The following is an 18,548-nucleotide window of genomic DNA, read 5'->3' on the forward strand; positions in this document are numbered from 1 at the left end:
AGCCAAGAAGTGACAGGATAGGGGCAGACAGCCAGGGATGGTGGCTGTGGCGGGTGAACTTTGCTATCTCTGCGCTGTGTGACCCAGACAAAGTAGCTTGCCCTCCGTGCCTCTCTGCTTCCATCCCAGGACAGCAGGAATCCAAGACTCAGAGCTGGAGGTGGCCTCCATGGATGACGAGGACTAATCAGTTCTTTGGGGGAGGTCAGGACAGAGCGTCAGATCTGGGGTCCTGAGCCACCCCCAAGCGACTGGAGGAGGTCCACACCTTTTTTTGGGGGGGGGGTACGGGGGGACCGTGCAGACCTAGAGTTCAATTTAGGACATGGGGAACCAGAGGTAACCAGGAGACACCCAGAGGAGAGGACCGGAGCGGCGATGGAGTGACACACGCCGGGCACTCCCTAGACGGTTCCCCCCCTCCCCCCGTCCTAGGCGGGGGTCAGGCTGGGCCGGGCGGAGGTGGGGGGTGTGGGGAGGGGGCGGGGCCGGGGCGCCCAGCGGCTCCTTTAATCGGGGGCGCGCGCTGGCCGGCCGCGCGCTCGCGCTCGCCGCGGTCGCGGGGACGGAGCGGGAGCCGGAGCCGGAGCCCGAGCGGCAGCCGGAGCGGGCGGAATGGAGCCGCGCGCGCCCGCGCTGCGCCGCCTGCTGCCGCCGCTGCTGCTCCTGCTGCTGCCGCTGCCGCCCCGCGCCCGGGCCAAGTACGTGCGGGGCAACCTCAGCTCCAAGGAGGTGAGGCCCCGGGGTCCCCCCCTGCGAGCCCACGCCGGGCCGGGGACGGGAGATGGGGGCGCCGCCCCGCCCCCGGGCGGACGCGGGGCGCGGGGGGCGTGTGTGGGGAGGGGGGTCTGGGGTCGGGGCTGCAGGGCTCGCGGGGTGGAGGCCGGATGGCGGGGGTGGGGGGTGTCTCGGAGCCCAGGGCTGGGCGGGAGGGGGCGGGCCGCGAGGAGCTGGTGCTGAAAGGGACAGCACCCCTCCCGCCGCGGCACCCCGGTTCCCCAGCACCGCATGTGCCATTGCGGGGCCCGGGTGTGCGTGTGGGGCGCGGGGCGCGCGAGGGGATGCGGGTGGGAAGAGGCCCAGGACAGAAGGTGGCCGGGGTGTGCACCTGCCCTTCCCATGTCTTCCTTAGAGTGCCTGGAAAATGGAAGGAGGGGGGAAACTTGGGGAGGGGGAGGAGAGGGCTTGTGAGGGAGGAAATCGGGGTGGCAGGACCCTCTGGACCCATGGTGAAGGGGGTCTGGAAACAATTTTGGAGGTGACTTTTGGTATTTTGGTATTGGACTCCTTGTGGTATTTGGAAAGCCTGGTATACCTGAGGGTGAGGAAGAAAAGTTGGGGGCGGGGGAGGGGGAAGGTGGTCTATGGAGTTGAGGAGAGTTCCAGAAGAACTCAGAAGAGGGGCTGACTGTGGGGGTGTGGATCCCTTTGCCAGGACTGGGTGTTCCTGACGAGATTTTGTTTTCTCTCGGATTATGGCCGGTTGGACTTTCGCTTCCGCTATCCCGAGGTGAGTCTCTCCCCAAACCCCCAACCACTGACCAAGTTGTGGATGTAAACTCCCAGAGCTTATCCCAGCCCAAGGCAAGGGCTCCCCAGATCCTTGCATCCCCCTCACACTCTTCTGGATCTGCAGGCCAAGTGCTGTCAGAACATCCTCCTTTATTTTGATGACCCATCCCAGTGGCCAGCTGTGTACAAGGCGAAGGACAAGGTGAGGGACACAAGCAAGGGGGAGGGGGAGGGGCAGAAGATGGTGGCTGGCCAGAGACTGACCCTGGCCCTACCTTCTCCAGGACTGCATAGCCAAGGAGTCTGTGATCAGACCTGAGAACAACCAGGTCATCAACCTCACCACCCAGTATGCCTGGTCAGGCTGTCAGGTGTGGACGCCACAGGGTATGGTGAGGTGGAGTGGGTCCCAGGGGACATTGAGGACACACTTCAGCTTCCTGGCACCTCCCCAGGTGGTGTCAGAGGAGGGAACCCGCTACCTGAGCTGCTCCAGCGGCCGCAGCTTCCGCTCCGTGCGTGAAAGGTGGTGGTACATCGCACTCAGCAAGTGCGGGGTAAGGAACCAGGGCCGCCTCCTGGGCCTTCTCTTTGCCATCCTGCTGACTCCCTACCTGCACAGGCTCCTCCTACAGCCTCCCCACTGCCCACAGGGAGATGGGCTGCAGCTGGAGTATGAGATGGTCCTCACTAACGGGAAGTCCTTCTGGACCAGGCACTTCTCAGCAGATGAATTTGGTGAGCCCATACCCGGGGAAAGGGAACTAGGATCTTTCTCTCTCTCTTCCTCCCCCCCCTCCCCCCCCTCTCTCTTTCTCTCCTTTTCCTTCTTTCTTTTTTGTCAGTCATGGGGCTTGAACTCAAGGCTGGTGCTGTTCCTGAGCTTTTTTGCTCAAGGCTAGCACTCTATCATTGCAAGCCATAGCTCCACTTCTGGTTTTTTGGTGGTTCATTGGAGATAAGAGTCTCACAGATTTTTCTGCCCAGGCTGGCTTTGAACCACAATCCTTAGAGCTTAGCCTCCTTAGTTAGTATTCCAGGCATGAGACATTAGGCCTCAGCTCTTTCTTCCTTCTTTCCTCCTTTTCTTTCTTCTTGCTTAATTTCTTTTTCTTTTTCTTTCTTTCTTTCTTTTTTTTTTTGGGTCCGGTTGTGGGGCCTGAACTCTGGGCCTGGGCGCTGTCCCTCAGCTCTTCAGCTCAAGGCTAGTGCTCTACCACTTGAGCCACAGCACCACTTCTGGCTTTTTTCTTTTTGCTTATGTGGTGCTGAGGAATCGAACCCAGGGCCTCATGCATGCAAAGCAAGCGCTCTACCACTGAGCCATCTTCCCAGCCCTTCTTGCTTAATTTCTTTCATGCAGGTCCTGGGGCTTGAAAGCAGGGTCTGGGTGCTGTCCCTGAGCTTTTTTCACTTAAGACCAGCACCCTACCACTTGAGCCACAGCTCCACTTCTGGTTTTTTGATGGTGCATTGGAGATAAGAGTCTCATGGACTTTCCTACAAGGTTGACTTTGTACCAAGATCTTCAGATTTCAGCCTTTTAAATTTTTATTTATTTATTTATTTATTTTTGTCAGTCCTGGGGCCTGAACTCTGGGCCTGGGGGCTGTCCCTGAGTTCTTCAGCTCAAGGCTAGAGTTCTACCACTTGAGCCACAGCACCACTTCCAGCTTTTTCTGCTTATGTGGTGCTGAGGAATCAAAACCAGGGCCTCATGCATGCAAAGCAAGCACTCTACCCCGAGCCACCTTCCCAGCCCTATCTCAGCCCTTTTTGTGTGTGCTGTACCACTTGAGCCACAGCCCCACTTACAGCATTTTTTTTTTGGTCCGGTCGTGGGGGCTGAACTTTGGGCCTGGGCGCTGTCCCTCAGCTCTTCAGCTCAAGGCTAGCGCTCTACCACTTGAGCCACAGCACCAATTCTGGATTTTTTCTTTTTGTTTATGTGGTGCTGAGGAATCGAACCCAGGGCCTCAGGCATACAAGACAAGTGCTCTACCACTGAGCCACCCTCCCAGCCCCTATTACAGCATTTTTTTTTGTCAGTTGTGGGGCTTGAACTCTGGGCTTGGGCGCTGTCCCTGCACTCTTCAGCTTAAGGCCAGTGCTCTACCACTTGAGCCACAGTGCCACTTCCAGTTTTTGAGTAGTGTATGGAGATTAGAGTCTCACGGACTTTTCTGCCCGGGCTGGCTTTGAACCATGATCCTCAGGTCTCAGCCTCCTGAGTAGCTAGGATTACAAGCGTGAGCCACCGGTACCCGGCATTACAGCATTTTTGATGGTTAATTGGTGATGAGTCTCATGAATCTTCTTGCTGGGCTGGCTTTGAGCCTTAATCTTCAGATCTCTGCGTCTTGAGTAGATAGGATGACAGACATGAGCTTCCAATAACTGACAGAAACCAGAATCTCTATGGGAGCACACAGCAGCTGCCTGCCCAGGAACCAAAGGACTCAAAGGACACTTTTCCTTCTTCTACCAAATCCTAGGGATTCTGGAGACAGATGTGACCTTCCTTCTCATCTTCATCCTCATCTTCTTCCTTTCCTGTTACTTTGGATGTGAGTTGGGTACCTGTGGTAAGGGGTGGGGCAGGATGGGTAGGATATCTGGGGAAGCAGGGTAGGCTGGCCTCCTGTCTGCTTGTGAACAGCCTTTTCCTGGGTTTGAACAGCCTTTCCCTTCCTAGATTTGCTGAAAGGCCGACAGTTGCTTCATACCACCTATAAAATGTTCATGGCTGCAGCAGGACTGGAGGGTGAGGTTTGAAGTAACCTAGTTCTTGAGTTCTGAGGGAAGTGCAGCTGGGGCCTGGGCCACTGAATCAGAAAGAGGAGGATTGGGGACTAGAACTTTGCATCTGAGGGAGGAGGGCTGGAGTTGGATCCCTGGGTCTGAAGGAGGAGGGCTGGGGTGTGGCTCTCTGTGTCTAAGGGAGGAGGGCTGGGATCTGAACCCCTGGGTCTGAGGGAGGCGGGCTGGGGCCTGGACCACTGGGTCCGAGGGAGGAGGGCTGGGATCTGGAGCCCTGGGTCTGAGGGAGGAGGCTGGGGCCTAGATCTCCGAGTCTGAGGGAGGAGGGCTGGGGCTTGGATCCCAGGGCCTAAGGGAGGAGGTCTGGGATTTGGAGCCCTTGGGTCTGAGAAAGAGAGGGGCTGGCAACAAAGGACTTGAGTCTGTCAAGTCTGTGGGAATAGAGGGTGTGGAGCTTGATGGGGGTGATGGAGGATTCAGATTATCTAGATCATAGTGCTAGAGGCCAGCGTTGTCACCACGCTGGTTTCCGTCCTTTCCTCTCTGCCTCCCCTCCAGTCCTTAGCCTCCTGTTTTTCTGCATCTACTGGGGCCAGTATGCCACCGATGGCATTGGCAACGAAAGTGTGAAGATCTTGGGTGAGAATGGAGTGGGCACCTGGGGCAGGGTGGGCAGAGCCCTTGGCCCATGTCTGGTGTCTTCTCTGAGCCTGTTACTGAGCCACCGTCTCTTCCCTTCCCAGCCAAGCTACTCTTCTCCTCCAGCTTCCTCATCTTCCTGCTCATGCTCATCCTTCTGGGGAAGGGATTCACGGTGACACGGTGCCCGGGCAGAGGGGTGGTGCTTGTGGGGTGGCTGGGCTAGAGATCAGGGCAGGGGGAAGGGGATGAGGGTGTGTGTTGGGAGGGGGGAATTGTGTGGTTGCTCCCTCCTCCCTGACAGCCCCCACCCTGCTGTCTCCCCTCATGGCCTGCCGCCAGGGGCCGCATCAGCCACTCGGGCTCAGTGAAGCTATCCGTGTACATGACCCTATATACCCTCACCCATGTGGTGCTGCTCATCTACGAGGCGGAAGTGAGTCCCCATACCCCTGTCTGCCCCCTCCCCTGCCTGCTGCCCTCCCCACCAGCATCTCCCTCCCTCCCACTCGGCTTGAGCGTCTACCTTCCCATCTGCCTCTCAGCGATTCCTCCTCTCTTAGCCATCTCTGAGTCGCTTTCCTCCTCCTCCGTCTCTCACTGTCTGTCACACTTCAACTTCCATGTCAAAGAGTTCAGGAGTCACATGTGGTTCTGCTCCCTCGCTGGCTGTCCTTGGGTGATGACACCCCTTCCTCTCTTAGGATCTGTCTCCTTTGAAAAACCCAGAGGCTCTTACCTCCCCGCTTCCCCCATGTTGGTCCTTGGGCTTGAACTCAGGGCCTGGGGACTGTCCCTGAGCTTCTGTGCTCAAGGCTGGTGCTCTACCACTTAAACCACAACTCCACTTCAGGCTTTTGGGTGGTTAATGGAGTCTCATGGGGTTTTCTGCCCGGGGTTGGCTTTGAACCATAATCCTCAGATCTCAGCCTTCTGAGTAGCTAGGATGACAGGTGTGAGTCACTGGCACTTCCTCTGAAGCTTTATAATACCTTTAGCTAAATGGCTGCCTTCTTAGCTTCAATAAACTCTGTTGTGGGAGGGGGTGACAGGAAGGCCTCTCTTGTTGAACTGATGGTAATGGAAAAATTCACATACAGTAGGGGTTCAGTTCCCTCCTCCCCCTGCCACTGGGCACACTGTAGCTCGTGTGGGCTCTTCCTCTCTGTTTCCTCTTCTTTCTTTACCTCCAACATTGAACACTGCTGCTTCTGTCCTGACTCAGTTCCTCTCCTCCCTGGGTGCCCAGGGCTGGGTTGGGGCAGGAGGCTGGAGTTATGATGAACTCTCTTCCTGTGGGTCCAGTTCTTCGATCCAGGCCAGGTACTGTACACGTACGAATCTCCAGCTGGCTATGGGCTCATCGGGCTGCAGGTGGCAGCGTATGTGTGGTTCTGTTACGCTGTGCTGGTCTCACTACGCCATTTCCCAGAGAAACAACCCTTTTATGTGCCCTTCTTCGCTGCCTACACCCTCTGGTGAGACATAGTGGGGCTTCAATCCATTTCTGCCTCCCAAGTCAGACCCCTAGTATGGAAGATGTGTGTGTGTGTGTGTGTGTGTGTGTGTGTGTGTGTGTGTGTGTGTGTGTGTGTGTGTGTGTGTGTGTGTGTGTGTGTTCATGTGTTTGTATTGGGCTTGAACTCATGATCTGGAAGTTGTCCCTTAGCTTTTTTGCTCAAGACTGAGGCTCTGCCATTTGAACTATAGCTCTTCTTCTAGTTTTGTTTGATGATTATTTAGGGGTAAGAGTCTGAATGGACTTTCCTGCCCTGGGCTGGCTTCAACTTTCTTAGCCTCCTGAGTAGTTAGGATTACAGGTGTGAACCATAGGCTGAGTTTATGTGTGTAAAATGCTTAGAAAGAAGATCAAGCTGGGCGCTGGTTGCTCACGCCTGTACTCCTAGCTACTCAGGAGGCTGAGATCTGTGGATCACAGTTCAAAGCCAGACTGGGCAGGAAACTCCATGAGACTCTTATCTATAATAAACCACTAGAAAATCGGAAGTGGTGCTGTCTCAAAGTGGTAGAGCGCTCGCCTTGAGTTGAAGAGCACAGGGACAGAGTTCAAGCCCCATAACTGAGAAAAAAAAAAAAAAAAGATTAGTGCCAGGTGCCAATGGCTCATGCCTACAATCCTAGCTACTCAGGAGGCTGAGATCCAAGGATCATGGTTTGAAGCCAGCCAGGACAGAAAAGTCCCCTTGAGACTCTTATCTCCAATTAACCACTCAAAAACCAGAAGTGGAGCTATGGCTCAAAGTGGTAGGACACTAGCCTTGAGCAAAAGAGCTCAGGACAGAGCCCTTAGTTCAAGCCCCACGACCAACCCCCACCCCCACCCCCCAAAAAAAGAAGACTGGCATGCAATAAATCCTTATTTTTTTCTTATTTGTTATTACCACTTGTTAATTCAGTCAGATCATTTATTTATTTAGTGCCAGTCTTGGAGCTTGAACTCAGAGCCTGGGCACTGCCCCAGAGCTTTTTTTTTTCTCAAGGCTAATGTTCTACTCATGAGTCACAGCTCCACTTCTGGCTTTTTTTTTTTTTTTTGGTAATTAACTGGAGATGAGTCTCAATGGGTTTTCCTGCCTGCACTGGCTTCAAACAGCGATCCTCAGATCTCAGCCTCCTGAGTAGTAGTGAGGATTACAGGAATGAGCCACTGGTACCCGACTTTTTACAGATCATTTATTGATTACCTCCCAGATGCTTAGTCCTTGCCCCCTAGAATTTCCCAGGCCAGTGGCATTCCTGTTCCCTTCAAACTCTGCCTTCCAAAGGTCACACTGGCTGCCCACCAGGTCCCAACCTGGCAGCCAGTGTGTGCAGAGCAGGGGAGGCGGGGCCGTGAGATGGGGGAGGAGAGCAGGCGCAGTCTCAGTCCACCCAATATCTCTTCTGCAGGTTCTTTGCAGTTCCTGTCATGGCCCTGATAGCCAATTTTGGGATCCCCAAGTGGGCTCGGGAGAAGATTGTTAATGGCATCCAGCTGGGAATCCACTTGTATGCCCACGGCGTGTTTCTGGTAAGGATGAACATCCAGGGGGGGGTGGTGGTGAACTGAAGTGTGGAGGATTCATGAGGCCCCATCCTTCATCTCCTTGAACATCAGCTCTAGACCCAGCTGCCTTTTCACCATTGAGATTCTAGCCTGCCAGGACTCTGTCCCCAGAGCCCACAAAGGGAATGGCTGCCCCCCACTCCTAAAAAGGGGCTAGGTCTTCCATCTTGTATGTCACAGCCTGACTTACGTGCAGACTCACTCCCGGTCTCTGGCCAGTCAATCTGCAGGAAGTCAGAAAGGGACAGAAAGAGGTGAAATGCTGAGACCCTGCCATATGCCAGGCTCTGCACCAGCGGTTTTCATTTTTACCCCCTCATCTTTCCAGATAGGCCTGACAATCCTTTTTGGATTGTTGTAGCAACGTGCCCCAGATCTCACACTTTGTGATGGAGTGAAGAGGTGCTATGCCAGCCTAGAGTGCCACATGCAGTGCCGTTGCTATTATTTTATCTTCAGCAAGCTTCCTTCCTAAAAAATGCCCATCCTCGTTCAGCACAGCTGCCCTTCTGGAATCCAAGTCTCATGGTGTTCAGTTCCTGTTTATTCCTTCAGCACCATCTTGGAGTTGGCGGTGCTGGGCTTGGAGGGCACAGTCACTGGGCCCTTATAACCTACCAGAGCTATCTTCCCCCATTCAGCCATTGATTGGGGGGTTGGATGTTCTAGAAAGCATTAGGGATTTACCAGGGACCAGAAAAACCAAGTTCCTAACTTCATGGAACTAACATTCTAAAGCCTATTAACTGATTGATGTTCAATTGAACTTGCTGTGTTTATGAAAATAGTCTATCATCGTCACCCGTGCTTTTGGATAGTGTCACTGAGAGAGCCTAAACTTTTAGCTTTTTGTTCTCTCCCCCACCCTCCCAATAACAGTCCCAGGGCTTGAACTCAGGGCCTGGGCATTGTCTCTGAGCTTTTTTGCTCAAGGCTGGTGCTCTACCACTTGAGCCACAGTGCCTCTTCTGACTTTTTGGTAGTTTATTGGAGATAAGAGTCTAACTGACTTTTCTGCCTGGGCTGGCTTCGAACTTGGGATTCTCAGATCTCAGCCTCCTAGGTAGCCAGGATTACAGGCGTAAGCCACCAGTGCCCAAGCTAGTTTTTTGTTTTTTTTTTTAAATTTGAGCCACAAGCAAAGGGTCTTAGCCTATTGGGATACTAAAGGAGAAAGCAGAGGCTGCCATTAGAGGGGTGTAGGGTCCTGTCTGAATGGCAGCAAGGAAGTGGGGTCTGCAGAGAGAGGGGGGGTGGGGGGGGAGGGAGCCCAGACCCTGGACCATGCTTTTTCAACTTGCCGCGTCCCTGGCCTCAGATCATGACCCGCCCTTCGGCCGCCAACAAGAACTTCCCGTACCACGTGCGCACGTCGCAGATCGCCTCGGCCGGGATCCCCGGCCCCGGAGGAGGAAGCCAGCCGTCGGACAAGGCCTTCCCGCAGCACGTCTACGGGAACGTGACGTTCATCAGCGACTCGGTGCCCAACTTCACGGAGCTCTTCTCCATCCCTCCGCCCGCCTCCTCCGTAAGCCCCGCGGCCCCGGCGCCCGAGGAGCTGCTGGCGCCGCCCCTGGAGTACCTGACCCCAGTCCCGGCCCCGCCGCCGCCACCGCCGCCGCCGCCGCCGCCGCCCTCCCTCCCCGCGCCCGGGCGCCTGAGCCCGCCCCCCGCCTTCCGCACCCCTCGCGTCCCCGCCCCGCGCCGCGACCGTCCCCCGGCGCCCGCGCCCACTCTGCCCGGCTGGGTCCTGGCCCTTCTGCGCACGCCCCCGCCGACGCCGCGAGCCGTGCCCCCGCCGCCTGCCTTCCGGGGCTCTACCCCCGACCCCCCGCCGCCGCCCGAGTTCGCCCCGCGCACCCCGACGCCACCCCTGGAGTACCTGGCTCCTCTGCCCAGGCGCCCCGCCACCCACACTTTCCTTGATTGACAGGCGCGTCCCCTCTGGGCGCCACCCCCCCCCCCGACTGACAAGCGTGTCCACACTGGGGGAGCGGGGTTCTCTAGGAGGGGGAGGGGGACGGGCCTTCGGGGCCGCATCTGCCCCTCCCCCCCGAGGGTCCCGGATGGCCTCTGACCCTGACCCCCCTCCCAGGCCGGGAAGCAGGTGGAGGAGACGGCGGTAGCGGCGGCGGCGGTGGCCCCGAGGGGTCGCGTGGTGGTGACCATGGCCGAGCCGGGCGCAGCCTCCCCGTCCCTTCCCGCTCGGTTCCCCAAGGCGGCTGACTCGGGCTGGGATGGCCCGACGCCCCCCTACCAGCCGCTGGTTGCCCAGACGCCACAGAGCGGCGGCTTCACCGAATACTTCAGCATGCACACAGCCGGGGGTCCCGCACCCCCGGTCTGAGCGCCCCTGCCCCGCCCTCCCCACCGCCCTTGACCTAAGGGCCGCGCACCGGGCCCCGGCTGGGCTCCGGACCCCTCCCCCGCCTCCCCAGCTCCGTCCCGGCCCCGGGGAAGGACCGTCCTGGGCCCTCCCGCCCTGCCCCACCCTGCGCCCGCCCAGGCGGGGTGCGCTGCGCCCCCGCCCCTCCGTCCTCTGTGCCAAACGGTCCCGCGGGAGCCGCTCTCCCCGTCCCCTCCCTCAGCCCCTGCCCCGAATGGCGCCGGATTCTGGGCTCCCGCTGTTCCGTGATCTCCGACCCCCTGACCCCCTCCGAGACCTGTGACCCCGCTGGATTCCGGAACGCCGATGATGACCTCCAGGACCCTGCCCGTGATTCTCCAGGACTCCGCGACCCCGAGCCACCTGCTCCCCGGGACGGATATTGTGAAGCTGGTCTCGACTCTGAAATCCATCGGATCTGTGACCTCCGCCCCGCGCGCAGCCCGGGGGAGGGGGCTCTCTTTCTCTCTCTCTTGCCAAAATAAAGAGGAGCCGTTGAGGTTTTTATCTACACAATGGCTTCTTTTTTTTTTTTTTTTCGGTCGTGGGGCCTGAACCCTGGGCCTGGGCGCTGTCCTTCAGCTCTTCAGCTCAAGGCTAGCGCTCTACCACTTGAGCCACAGCGCCACTTCTGGCTTTTTTCTTTTTGCTTATGTGGTGCTGAGGAATCGAACCCAGGGCCTCGAGCATGCAAGGCAAGTGCTGTACCACTGAGCCACCTTCCCAGCCCAACACAATGGCTTCTTTTATTCGTGTGTGTGTGTGTGTGTGTGTGTGTGTGTGTGGTGTCTCCGTGTCCTGGGGCTTGAACTCGGGGCCTGGGCGCTGTCTCTAAGCTTTTGTACTCAAGGCTGGCCTGCTCTACCACTGGAACCACAGCTTTTTGCTTCAAGCTTTTTTGGTGGTTCACTGGAGATAAGAGTCTCACAGACTTTCCTGCCCCAGGCTGGCTTCGAACTGTGGTCAATCAGATCTCAGCCTCCGGGATGACAGGCGTGAGCCACCAACTCCCTGTGTATATAATTTGACTTTTATGCAGATCTAGAATCTGGAGGTCTAGAAGAATCACCTAGCGGAACCGTCCGCACCGCTCCTTTATTTTTACCTTCCCTTTACCAGTCAGAGATAGGGGTGCTTCCAGTGGCATATGCAAAACGGATCCCAGGTTGGATCATCCTAGCACTGCGCATGCGTGGCGCGCGCGCGCGCGCGCGCGCGCGCGCGCACACACACACACACATACACACACACACGCTGGCTCAGGAGGTTATTGCGCATGCGCCTGGGCTCAGATAGGCGGGACTCTCCGCAGTCCTCCTAGGGCCGCTCTGACCTGCAGCTGGGCAACTTCTCGCCTCCTCTCTCCCAGTCTTTCCACAGCGGCTGCGCGCCTCCCGCCCTCCCGGCGGGTCTCCCTCCCCGCCCCCTCCTCTACCCCAGTCGCTCTAGCCCGCGACTCCCCTCAGTCTCTCTGGTCTGGTCCGGCGGCCTGTGGAGGGAAGCGCGTACCTATGGGATCCAGGCCCGAGACCCTGAAGCCAGGCTCCGCCCCCGACGCCCGCTCGCGCCCCGCCCCCGGCTCGAGGGGTCTCCCCGGGACCTTCTGGGTCTGGAGGGTTGGGGCCCGCACCATGGGGCCGTAGGGCCTGTGGCCCTCGGGCACCGACCCATCCATCTATAAAGGTCTGTTTGGGCCTGCCGCGGCCCGAGTCTAATTGTTCGTTGGTCTCTGTGTGTGGGGTCGGCCCCCCTATGGGGGGTCTGTGTCTATGGGGGAGCCCAATGGTCCTTAGAGGCTTATGGCCCCGTCTATCACGGTCCCGTAGACAGGGCCTTTCATGGATGGTTAGGTCCCGCCCCTCGGCATCCGGGGCTTGTCAACACTGGCCGTCCCTTCAGTGGGGTCTCTGAGGCCAGCCGGGCCTACAAGGCCGTAGGGGTCGCATTGGTGGCGTCTCAAGCCTTGAGAAGGCCTCTCCGGGTCCTCCCAGCCCTCCCCGACTCTCAGGGTTACTGCGGGAGGCGGCGATGATCCTGGGCCGGGCTCTGGCCGCGGCCCTGGCGGCCCTGGCCTGGGCCGTGCTGGGGCCGCTCTCCCCCAGGGCTCTGGCCGGCGACTGCAAGGGGCAGCGGCAGGTGCTCCGGGAGGCGCCAGGCTTCGTGACGGACGGTGCGGGCAACTACAGCGTCAATGGCAACTGCGAATGGCTTATTGAGGGTGAGTGGGGCCCCGCAGTTGTCACTCATTCATTCATTTGTAAGATCATCTACTCAGCACATTCCCAGAGTCCGGTTCTCATCCAGGAATTGTGCTCTAAAATATTGGGACCTTTGAAGAATGCAGACAACCTACTCTTTCCCAGCCTGGGAAGGTGGAAAATGTAGAGGGGAGATGTATGCAGACTCAGTTACAAACCAGTTGGGAGTGATGGTGCATACCTGTATTTCCAGAATTTAAGAGGCAAAGGGAGTGGGGCATCGGCTCATGCTTGTAATCCTAGCTACTCAGGAGGCTGAGATCTGAAGATAGTAGTTCAAAGCCAGCCAGGGCAGGGAAGTCCTTGATACTCTTATCTCCAACAAACCACCAGAAAACTGGAAGTGGTGCTGTGTGGCTCAATTGGTAGAGCACTCACCTTGAGCTGAAGAGATGAGGGACAGAGCCCAGGCACAGAGTTCAAGCCCCACGACCGAAAAAAAAAAAAAAAAAAGAGGCAAAGGGAAGAGGATTGAGAGTTGGAGGCTAGCCTGTGCTACTTTGTGACTGTCTGTCTGTCTGTCTCTCTCTCACACACACACACCAAAACAAACCAGGAGCATCAGTGGGAGAATTTTCTTTTTCTTTTTTTTTGGGGGGGTCTGGTCCTGGGGCCTGAACCCTAGGCCTGGGTGCTGTCCCTCAGCTCTTCAGCTCAAGGCTAGCGCTCTACCACTTGAGCCACAGCGCCACTTCCGGCTTTTTTCTTTTTTCTTATGTGGTGCTGAGGAATCAAACCCAGGGCCTCAGACATGCAAGGCAAGCACTCTACCACTGAGCCACCTTCCCAGCCCAGTGGGAGAATTTTCTGAGTAACTTAACCCAGGTGCAGAGTCCAAGCACCTGCCTTAGAATTTAGGCTCTTCCTACTGGCATTGTAGTTTTGGGCATGAGAATTTCTCTCTCTGTGGTTCCTTCCTTTACTCCAAATGGAGATAATAATTCATCTCCAACCATTCTTGAAGGAGACCAGATCTGAACATAGTGGAGGCCTGGCACATAGTAAATGTTCAACAAATGGTATTAAGATTATTCTTATGCTGGGTGCCGGTGGCTCACGCCTGTAAACCTAGCTACTCAGGAGGCTAAGATCTGAGGATCAAGGTTCAAAGCCAGCCTGGGCAGGAAAGTCTGTGAAACTCTCATCTCCAATAAACCACCAGAAAACTGGAAGTGGCACTGTGGCTCAAGCTGAAGAGCACAGGGACAGCGCCCAAGCCCAGAATTCAAGCCCCACGACTGACCAAAAAAAAAAAAAAAGATTATTCTTGCTAAGCCGAGCTCTGGGGGCTCACTCCTGTTATCCTCGTTACTCAGGAGGAGATCTGATGATCATGGGTAACAGCCAGCCCAGGCAAGAAACTCCATGAAGTTCTTATCTTCAGTTAACTACTCCCAAACCAGAAGTCGGTCTGTTGCTCAAAGTGGTAAAGCATTAGCTTTGAGCACAAAAACTCAGGGATAGTGCCCAATCCCTGAGTACAAGCCCCATGACTAACAAAAAAAACAGTGGGGGGGGAGGGAGTGGGAATGTGGCTTAGTGTAGAGTGCTTGCTTAGAATTCATGAATCCCTGGGTTTGATTCCTCAGTACCATATAAACAAAAAGCCAGGGCTGGGAAGGTGGCTCAGTGGTAGAGTGCTTGCCTTGTATGCATGAGGCCCTAGGTTCATTTCCTCAGCACCACATAAGCAGAAAAAGCTGGAAGTGGCGCTGTGGCTCAAGTGGTAGAATGCTAGCCTTGAGCTGAAGAGCTGAGGGACAGCGCCCATACCCAGAGTTCAGGCCCCAAGACTGGCCAAACAAACAAGCCAGAAGTGATGCTGTGACTTCAAATGGTAGAGTGCTAGTTTTGAGCAAAAGAAGCTCAGGAACAGTGCCAGGCCCTGACACTGTTTCTTTTTCCAGGATTGGGGAAAAAAAAAAAAGTGTTCTTGCTGTTGTTTTAGAGTTCTTTAGTAAAAGCATTTTCCCTCCAGTCTTTTATTTGCTAGACATTGCATTTGCCAGCAGGACATGGGCAAAAGACCAATAGAGTCCCAGCAGTCTCTGGTGATATACGGTATGGTTCAGTAGCAGAGACAAATGCATTAACAGACAGTGACAAACCCTGTTGGGTCTGTGATGGGAGAATCCCACAGGCCTGGCAGAGCCCAGCCTTGGTCAGACAGAATCTGAAGGAAGAAAGCGGGAACAGGAATGCAGGAGTGATTCCAGTTATTATAGAGATGAAGATTGGAAGAATGGAGTTTCTCATCTGGTCCAGGCAACAGTTATAAAGACTGCATCTTAATAAATAAATGAAGTGTGGTAATGTACCCAAGTGTGAAGGAGGCATAAGCAGGGGAGATTGCTGTCTGTGACTGGCTTTGGGCAGAAACAGAAGACCATATCCGAAAAATAGTGACAGTCCAGAAAGACCTCATAGGGAAATAGATGTCAGACAGGTCAGAAGTTATGGGCCAAAGCTAGAGGAATGCCAGAGACTGTATCATGCAGAGAGTCTACAGCCCTTGGCAGGTTGTGGAGCTCAGTCTTATCTGGGGGAACTGGAGAGCTATAGGAGGGTTTTGAGCAGAAGGGATGTAGATGATGATGGGTGTGTGTGTGTGTGTGTGTGTGTGTGTGTGTGTGTGTGTGTGTGTGTGTGTGTGTGTGTGTGTGTGTGTGTGTGTGTGTGTGTGTGTGTGTGTGTGTGTGTGTGTGTGTGTGTGTGTGTGTGTGTGATGCCAATCCTGGGGCTTGAACTCAGGGCCTCTGTGTGTGTGTGTGTGTGTGTGTGTGTGTGTGTTTGTGTGTGTTTTATGCCAATCCTGGGGCTTGAACTCAGGGCCTGGCCCCTGGTCTAAGCTTCTTTGCTCAAGACTAGTGCTCTACCACTTGAGCTACAACAATACTTGCAGCTTTTTTGGTAGCTAATTAGACATAAGAGTCTCATGGACTTTCCTACCCAGGCTAGCGTTGAAACATGATCCTCAGGTCTCATCCTCTTGAGTAGCTAGGATTACAGGCATGAACCACTGTCCCTGGCTTTGGTTGCTGTTTAAGAAGCTCTCTTGGGCTGCTTTGTGGGGTATGGATGAAGGCATGCATTTGGGGATAAGCTTGTCTGCATGCCTCCAGTTTGTCAGGCTGCAGGATGAGAACAGAATGAGAAGTGTGTGATTGAGTCAGGAGAGTTATAAAGTATTTTGTGACCTTGGGGAGTCTCAGATTGGATGAGCTGGGGGGAGGGGGTGGGGCTGGTTGTGGCATTTAACCCTTTCCTGTCTGCTGCTCACAGAGGCTGTGCTCAGGACTGAAGCCTAGGGAGGTTACTGAGGTTGGTAACAAGGCCATTGATGTGGAATTTCAAAGCATGTGTGGGAGTTACTGAGCTGGACAAGGGAGCAACCCCTCTAAAGACATGAGGGAGCCTGGTGTGTCTTAAGATTCTTGTTGCCACTCAACGCCTGTAATCTTAGCTACTCAGGAGGCTGAGATCTGAGGATCATGGTTCAAAGCCAGCCCAGGTAAGAAAGTCCATGAGACTCTTATCTCCAATAAACCACCAGAAAACCAGAAGTAGCACTGTGGCTCAAGTGGTACAGCACTAGCCTTGAGCTGAAAAGCATAGAGACAGCGCCCAGGCCCAGAGTTCAAGCCCCACGACCGACAAAAAAAAAAAAAAAAGGCTTCTTGTCTAGGTTTGTCCATCTGGCTGTGCTGTGGACAGGGCAGCAAGGAGGTGGCTTGGGAGAATGGGCCTTGAATGTCACACTGAGCACAGACTTGGCCTTGTGTTACTAGGGGGCCAGTGAATTTTTTTTTTTTTTGGGTGGGTCACAGTGCTTGAACTGGGAACCTGGATGCTGTCCTAGTGCTCTACCACTTTCAGCCACAGCACCACTTCTGAGTTTTGGTGATTAATTAGAGATAAGAGTCTTACAGACTTTGCTTCCTGAGCTGGCTTTGAACCAAGATCCTCAGATCTTTGTCTCCTGAGTAGCTAGGATTATAGGTACAAGCCACTGGTGCCTGGCCAGTGAATGATTTTGAGTAGAAGTAGGGCTTTGCCCTGGGCTGATAGGTGCCGATTGGAAACTTGATGTGCTGGTATTGCATGAGAAAATGAGTTGTGATCTGGGACAAGGGCTAAGGTGAGAGACTGAGAGACTTGAGAGGGAGGGAGATTTTTTTGTTTGTTTTCTTTTGTAATACTGGAATTTAACCTTGGCCTGGTGATGGTTAGGCAGGCATTGTACCACTTGATCTATGTCTCCAGCCCTCTTGTTTTTTGAGACAGGGGTCTCTGTAGCTCTTGCTGGCCTTGAACTCAGTCCAGTGCCGGGATTGCAAGTATACACTGCCATGGCTTGTTTAACCTGCTCCCTTTTACGCCATGTTCATTCTTTGTCTAGTCCCAGTCCTTTTTCCAGGTGGTAGTGGTGGTGGTTTGGGATCAGATGCTCTTGGGGAGTGGAGTGGGAGTGGGAGGAGATGGAAACAGAAGACCTTGAACCTGGGAAGGCAGATGGCAAGCCAGCCTCCTGCAGGCATTTGACAAAGATGCGGATGTTATCTATGAAAACAATCTGTGTAATTTGGACAGGGCTAGTGGGAGAGATTCTGGGAGGCTTGGAATCCGGGTCTTTGAAGGTTCTGCAGACCATGAGTGAGGGGATCTGATCCCACACAAGTCCAAGGAAAAGCAGAGGACCTCATACCTCTGCTTGGGGCCTGGGCCTCAACTGCAGCACACGTGTGTCTGAGGCTGGCACGGACAGGATCAATGAAGATGCCCTGGGTTCACTGAAGGAGTCTCAACTCTCAGTTTCCCCATCTGAGTGGTAGAATGGTGCGGGGAGGGGGCTTGACATTGTGAGTCCTCTGGCTGAGGTGGAACTTGGCTCCCTCTGTGTTCTCTGCTCAGCCCCGAGCCCCCAACACCGGATCCTGCTGGACTTCCTTTTCCTGGACACGGAATGCACGTACGATTACCTGTTCGTGTATGATGGCGATTCCCCACAAGGCCCACTGCTGGCTAGTCTGAGCGGGAGCACGAGGCCCCCACCCATCGAGGCTTCCTCAGGCAAGGTCAGTGGGTCAGGCTGTGGGGCTATGGATGGAAGATCCAGAATGTGTGTGGGGGTGGGGACGGACAGAGGGAAACAAAAAGACCCAGAGGGACAGAGTCAGCCAAGGGCATCCCAGAGGACATAGAGATGGCAAAGCCAGAAAGACAAAGGCATTGCCTGGGCCAGCTTGCCCACCGTTCCCAGCCACCCTTGTCTCCACAGATGCTGCTACACCTCTTTAGTGATGCCAATTATAATCTACTCGGCTTCAACGCCTCCTTCCGCTTCTCCCTGTGCCCTGGTGGCTGCCAGAGCCATGGGCAGTGCCAGCCCTCAGGAGTGTGTGTCTGCGAGCCAGGCTGGGGGGGCCCTGACTGTGGCCTGCAGGAGTGCTCCACCTATTGCGGCAGCCATGGAACCTGTGCCTCAGTGAGTTCGCACCCAGGGTCCCCTGGAGCTCCCGTTCTGCTTCACCAGTACCTGCAGATCTACCCTTCCCTCCTACCCACCCTCACCTGAGCACTCAGCCCTCCTTACTCCTCCCAGCCAGCAACTCCTGTGGTCTTGACACCTTGACTCCTGCCAATATTTCAGTCTGTGTGTGTGTGTGTGTGTGTGTGTATGCTGGTACTGAGGCTTGAACTCAGGGCCTGGGCTCTGGCCCTTCACTTTCCTGCTCAAGGCTGGTGCTCTACCACTTGAGCCACAGCTGCACTTCTGGTTTTTCCATGGTTAATTGGAGATAAGGGTCTCTCAGACTTTCCTGCCTGGGCTGGCTTTGAACTGCGATCCTCAGATCTCAGTCTCCTGAGTAGCTAGGATGACAGGCGTGAGCCACCAGTGCCCAGCTGTCCTGCTTTTTATCCCATC

General features: G+C 55.3%; 2 protein-coding genes across 6 annotated transcripts in view; both read left to right on the top strand.

Annotated features, from left to right (window-relative positions):
• Nucleotides 1-590: 590 nt before the first annotated feature.
• On the top strand, nucleotides 591-10,860 carry LOC138813512 (transmembrane protein 145). 4 transcript variants are annotated; one of them, XM_070001951.1, is made up of 15 exons: nucleotides 591-732; nucleotides 1,436-1,510; nucleotides 1,637-1,714; nucleotides 1,797-1,883; nucleotides 1,968-2,069; nucleotides 2,148-2,250; nucleotides 4,008-4,079; nucleotides 4,208-4,276; nucleotides 4,831-4,911; nucleotides 5,016-5,094; nucleotides 5,254-5,347; nucleotides 6,217-6,389; nucleotides 7,822-7,942; nucleotides 9,297-9,506; nucleotides 10,074-10,860. In XM_070001951.1, the coding sequence occupies exons 1-15, from the start codon at nucleotides 616-618 to the stop codon at nucleotides 10,323-10,325; spliced, it is 1,713 nt and encodes a 570-aa protein (XP_069858052.1). In that variant the 5' UTR covers nucleotides 591-615; the 3' UTR covers nucleotides 10,326-10,860. The 4 variants fall into 4 exon arrangements, with proteins under 4 accessions (XP_069858052.1, XP_069858059.1, XP_069858057.1 ...); XM_070001958.1 differs by having other exon boundaries at nucleotides 10,567-10,860; XM_070001956.1 differs by having other exon boundaries at nucleotides 2,166-2,250.
• An 826-nt stretch (nucleotides 10,861-11,686) lies between these two features.
• LOC138813324 (multiple epidermal growth factor-like domains protein 8) overlaps nucleotides 11,687-18,548 on the top strand; it is a 40,573-nt gene continuing 33,711 nt past the window's right edge. The window contains exons 1-3 of one of the 2 annotated variants that reach the window (XM_070001737.1): nucleotides 11,687-12,582; nucleotides 17,534-17,697; nucleotides 17,901-18,107. In XM_070001737.1, coding sequence (XP_069857838.1) covers nucleotides 12,393-12,582; nucleotides 17,534-17,697; nucleotides 17,901-18,107 — 561 coding nt within the window. In that variant the 5' untranslated portion in view covers nucleotides 11,687-12,392. The remainder of the gene's footprint in view (nucleotides 12,583-17,533; nucleotides 17,698-17,900; nucleotides 18,108-18,548) is intronic. The other variant, XM_070001746.1, reaches the window with a different exon arrangement.

The sequence above is a fragment of the Dipodomys merriami genome, unplaced genomic scaffold (assembly GCF_024711535.1).
Source record: "Dipodomys merriami isolate MVZ:Mamm:240054 unplaced genomic scaffold, mDipMer1.0.p SCAF_106, whole genome shotgun sequence".
NCBI classification, from domain to species: domain Eukaryota; kingdom Metazoa; phylum Chordata; class Mammalia; order Rodentia; family Heteromyidae; genus Dipodomys; species Dipodomys merriami.

Bases quoted from the DNA above. Each gene is read 5' to 3' on its own strand.
- LOC138813512 (XM_070001947.1), top strand. From the start codon at position 616: ATGGAGCCGCGCGCGCCCGCGCTGCGCCGCCTGCTGCCGCCGCTGCTG. The intron at 2,070-2,165 runs GTAAGGAACCAG...CACTGCCCACAG, and splicing joins TCGCACTCAGCAAGTGCGGG to GGAGATGGGCTGCAGCTGGA. The intron at 2,251-4,007 runs GTGAGCCCATAC...ACCAAATCCTAG, and splicing joins CTTCTCAGCAGATGAATTTG to GGATTCTGGAGACAGATGTG.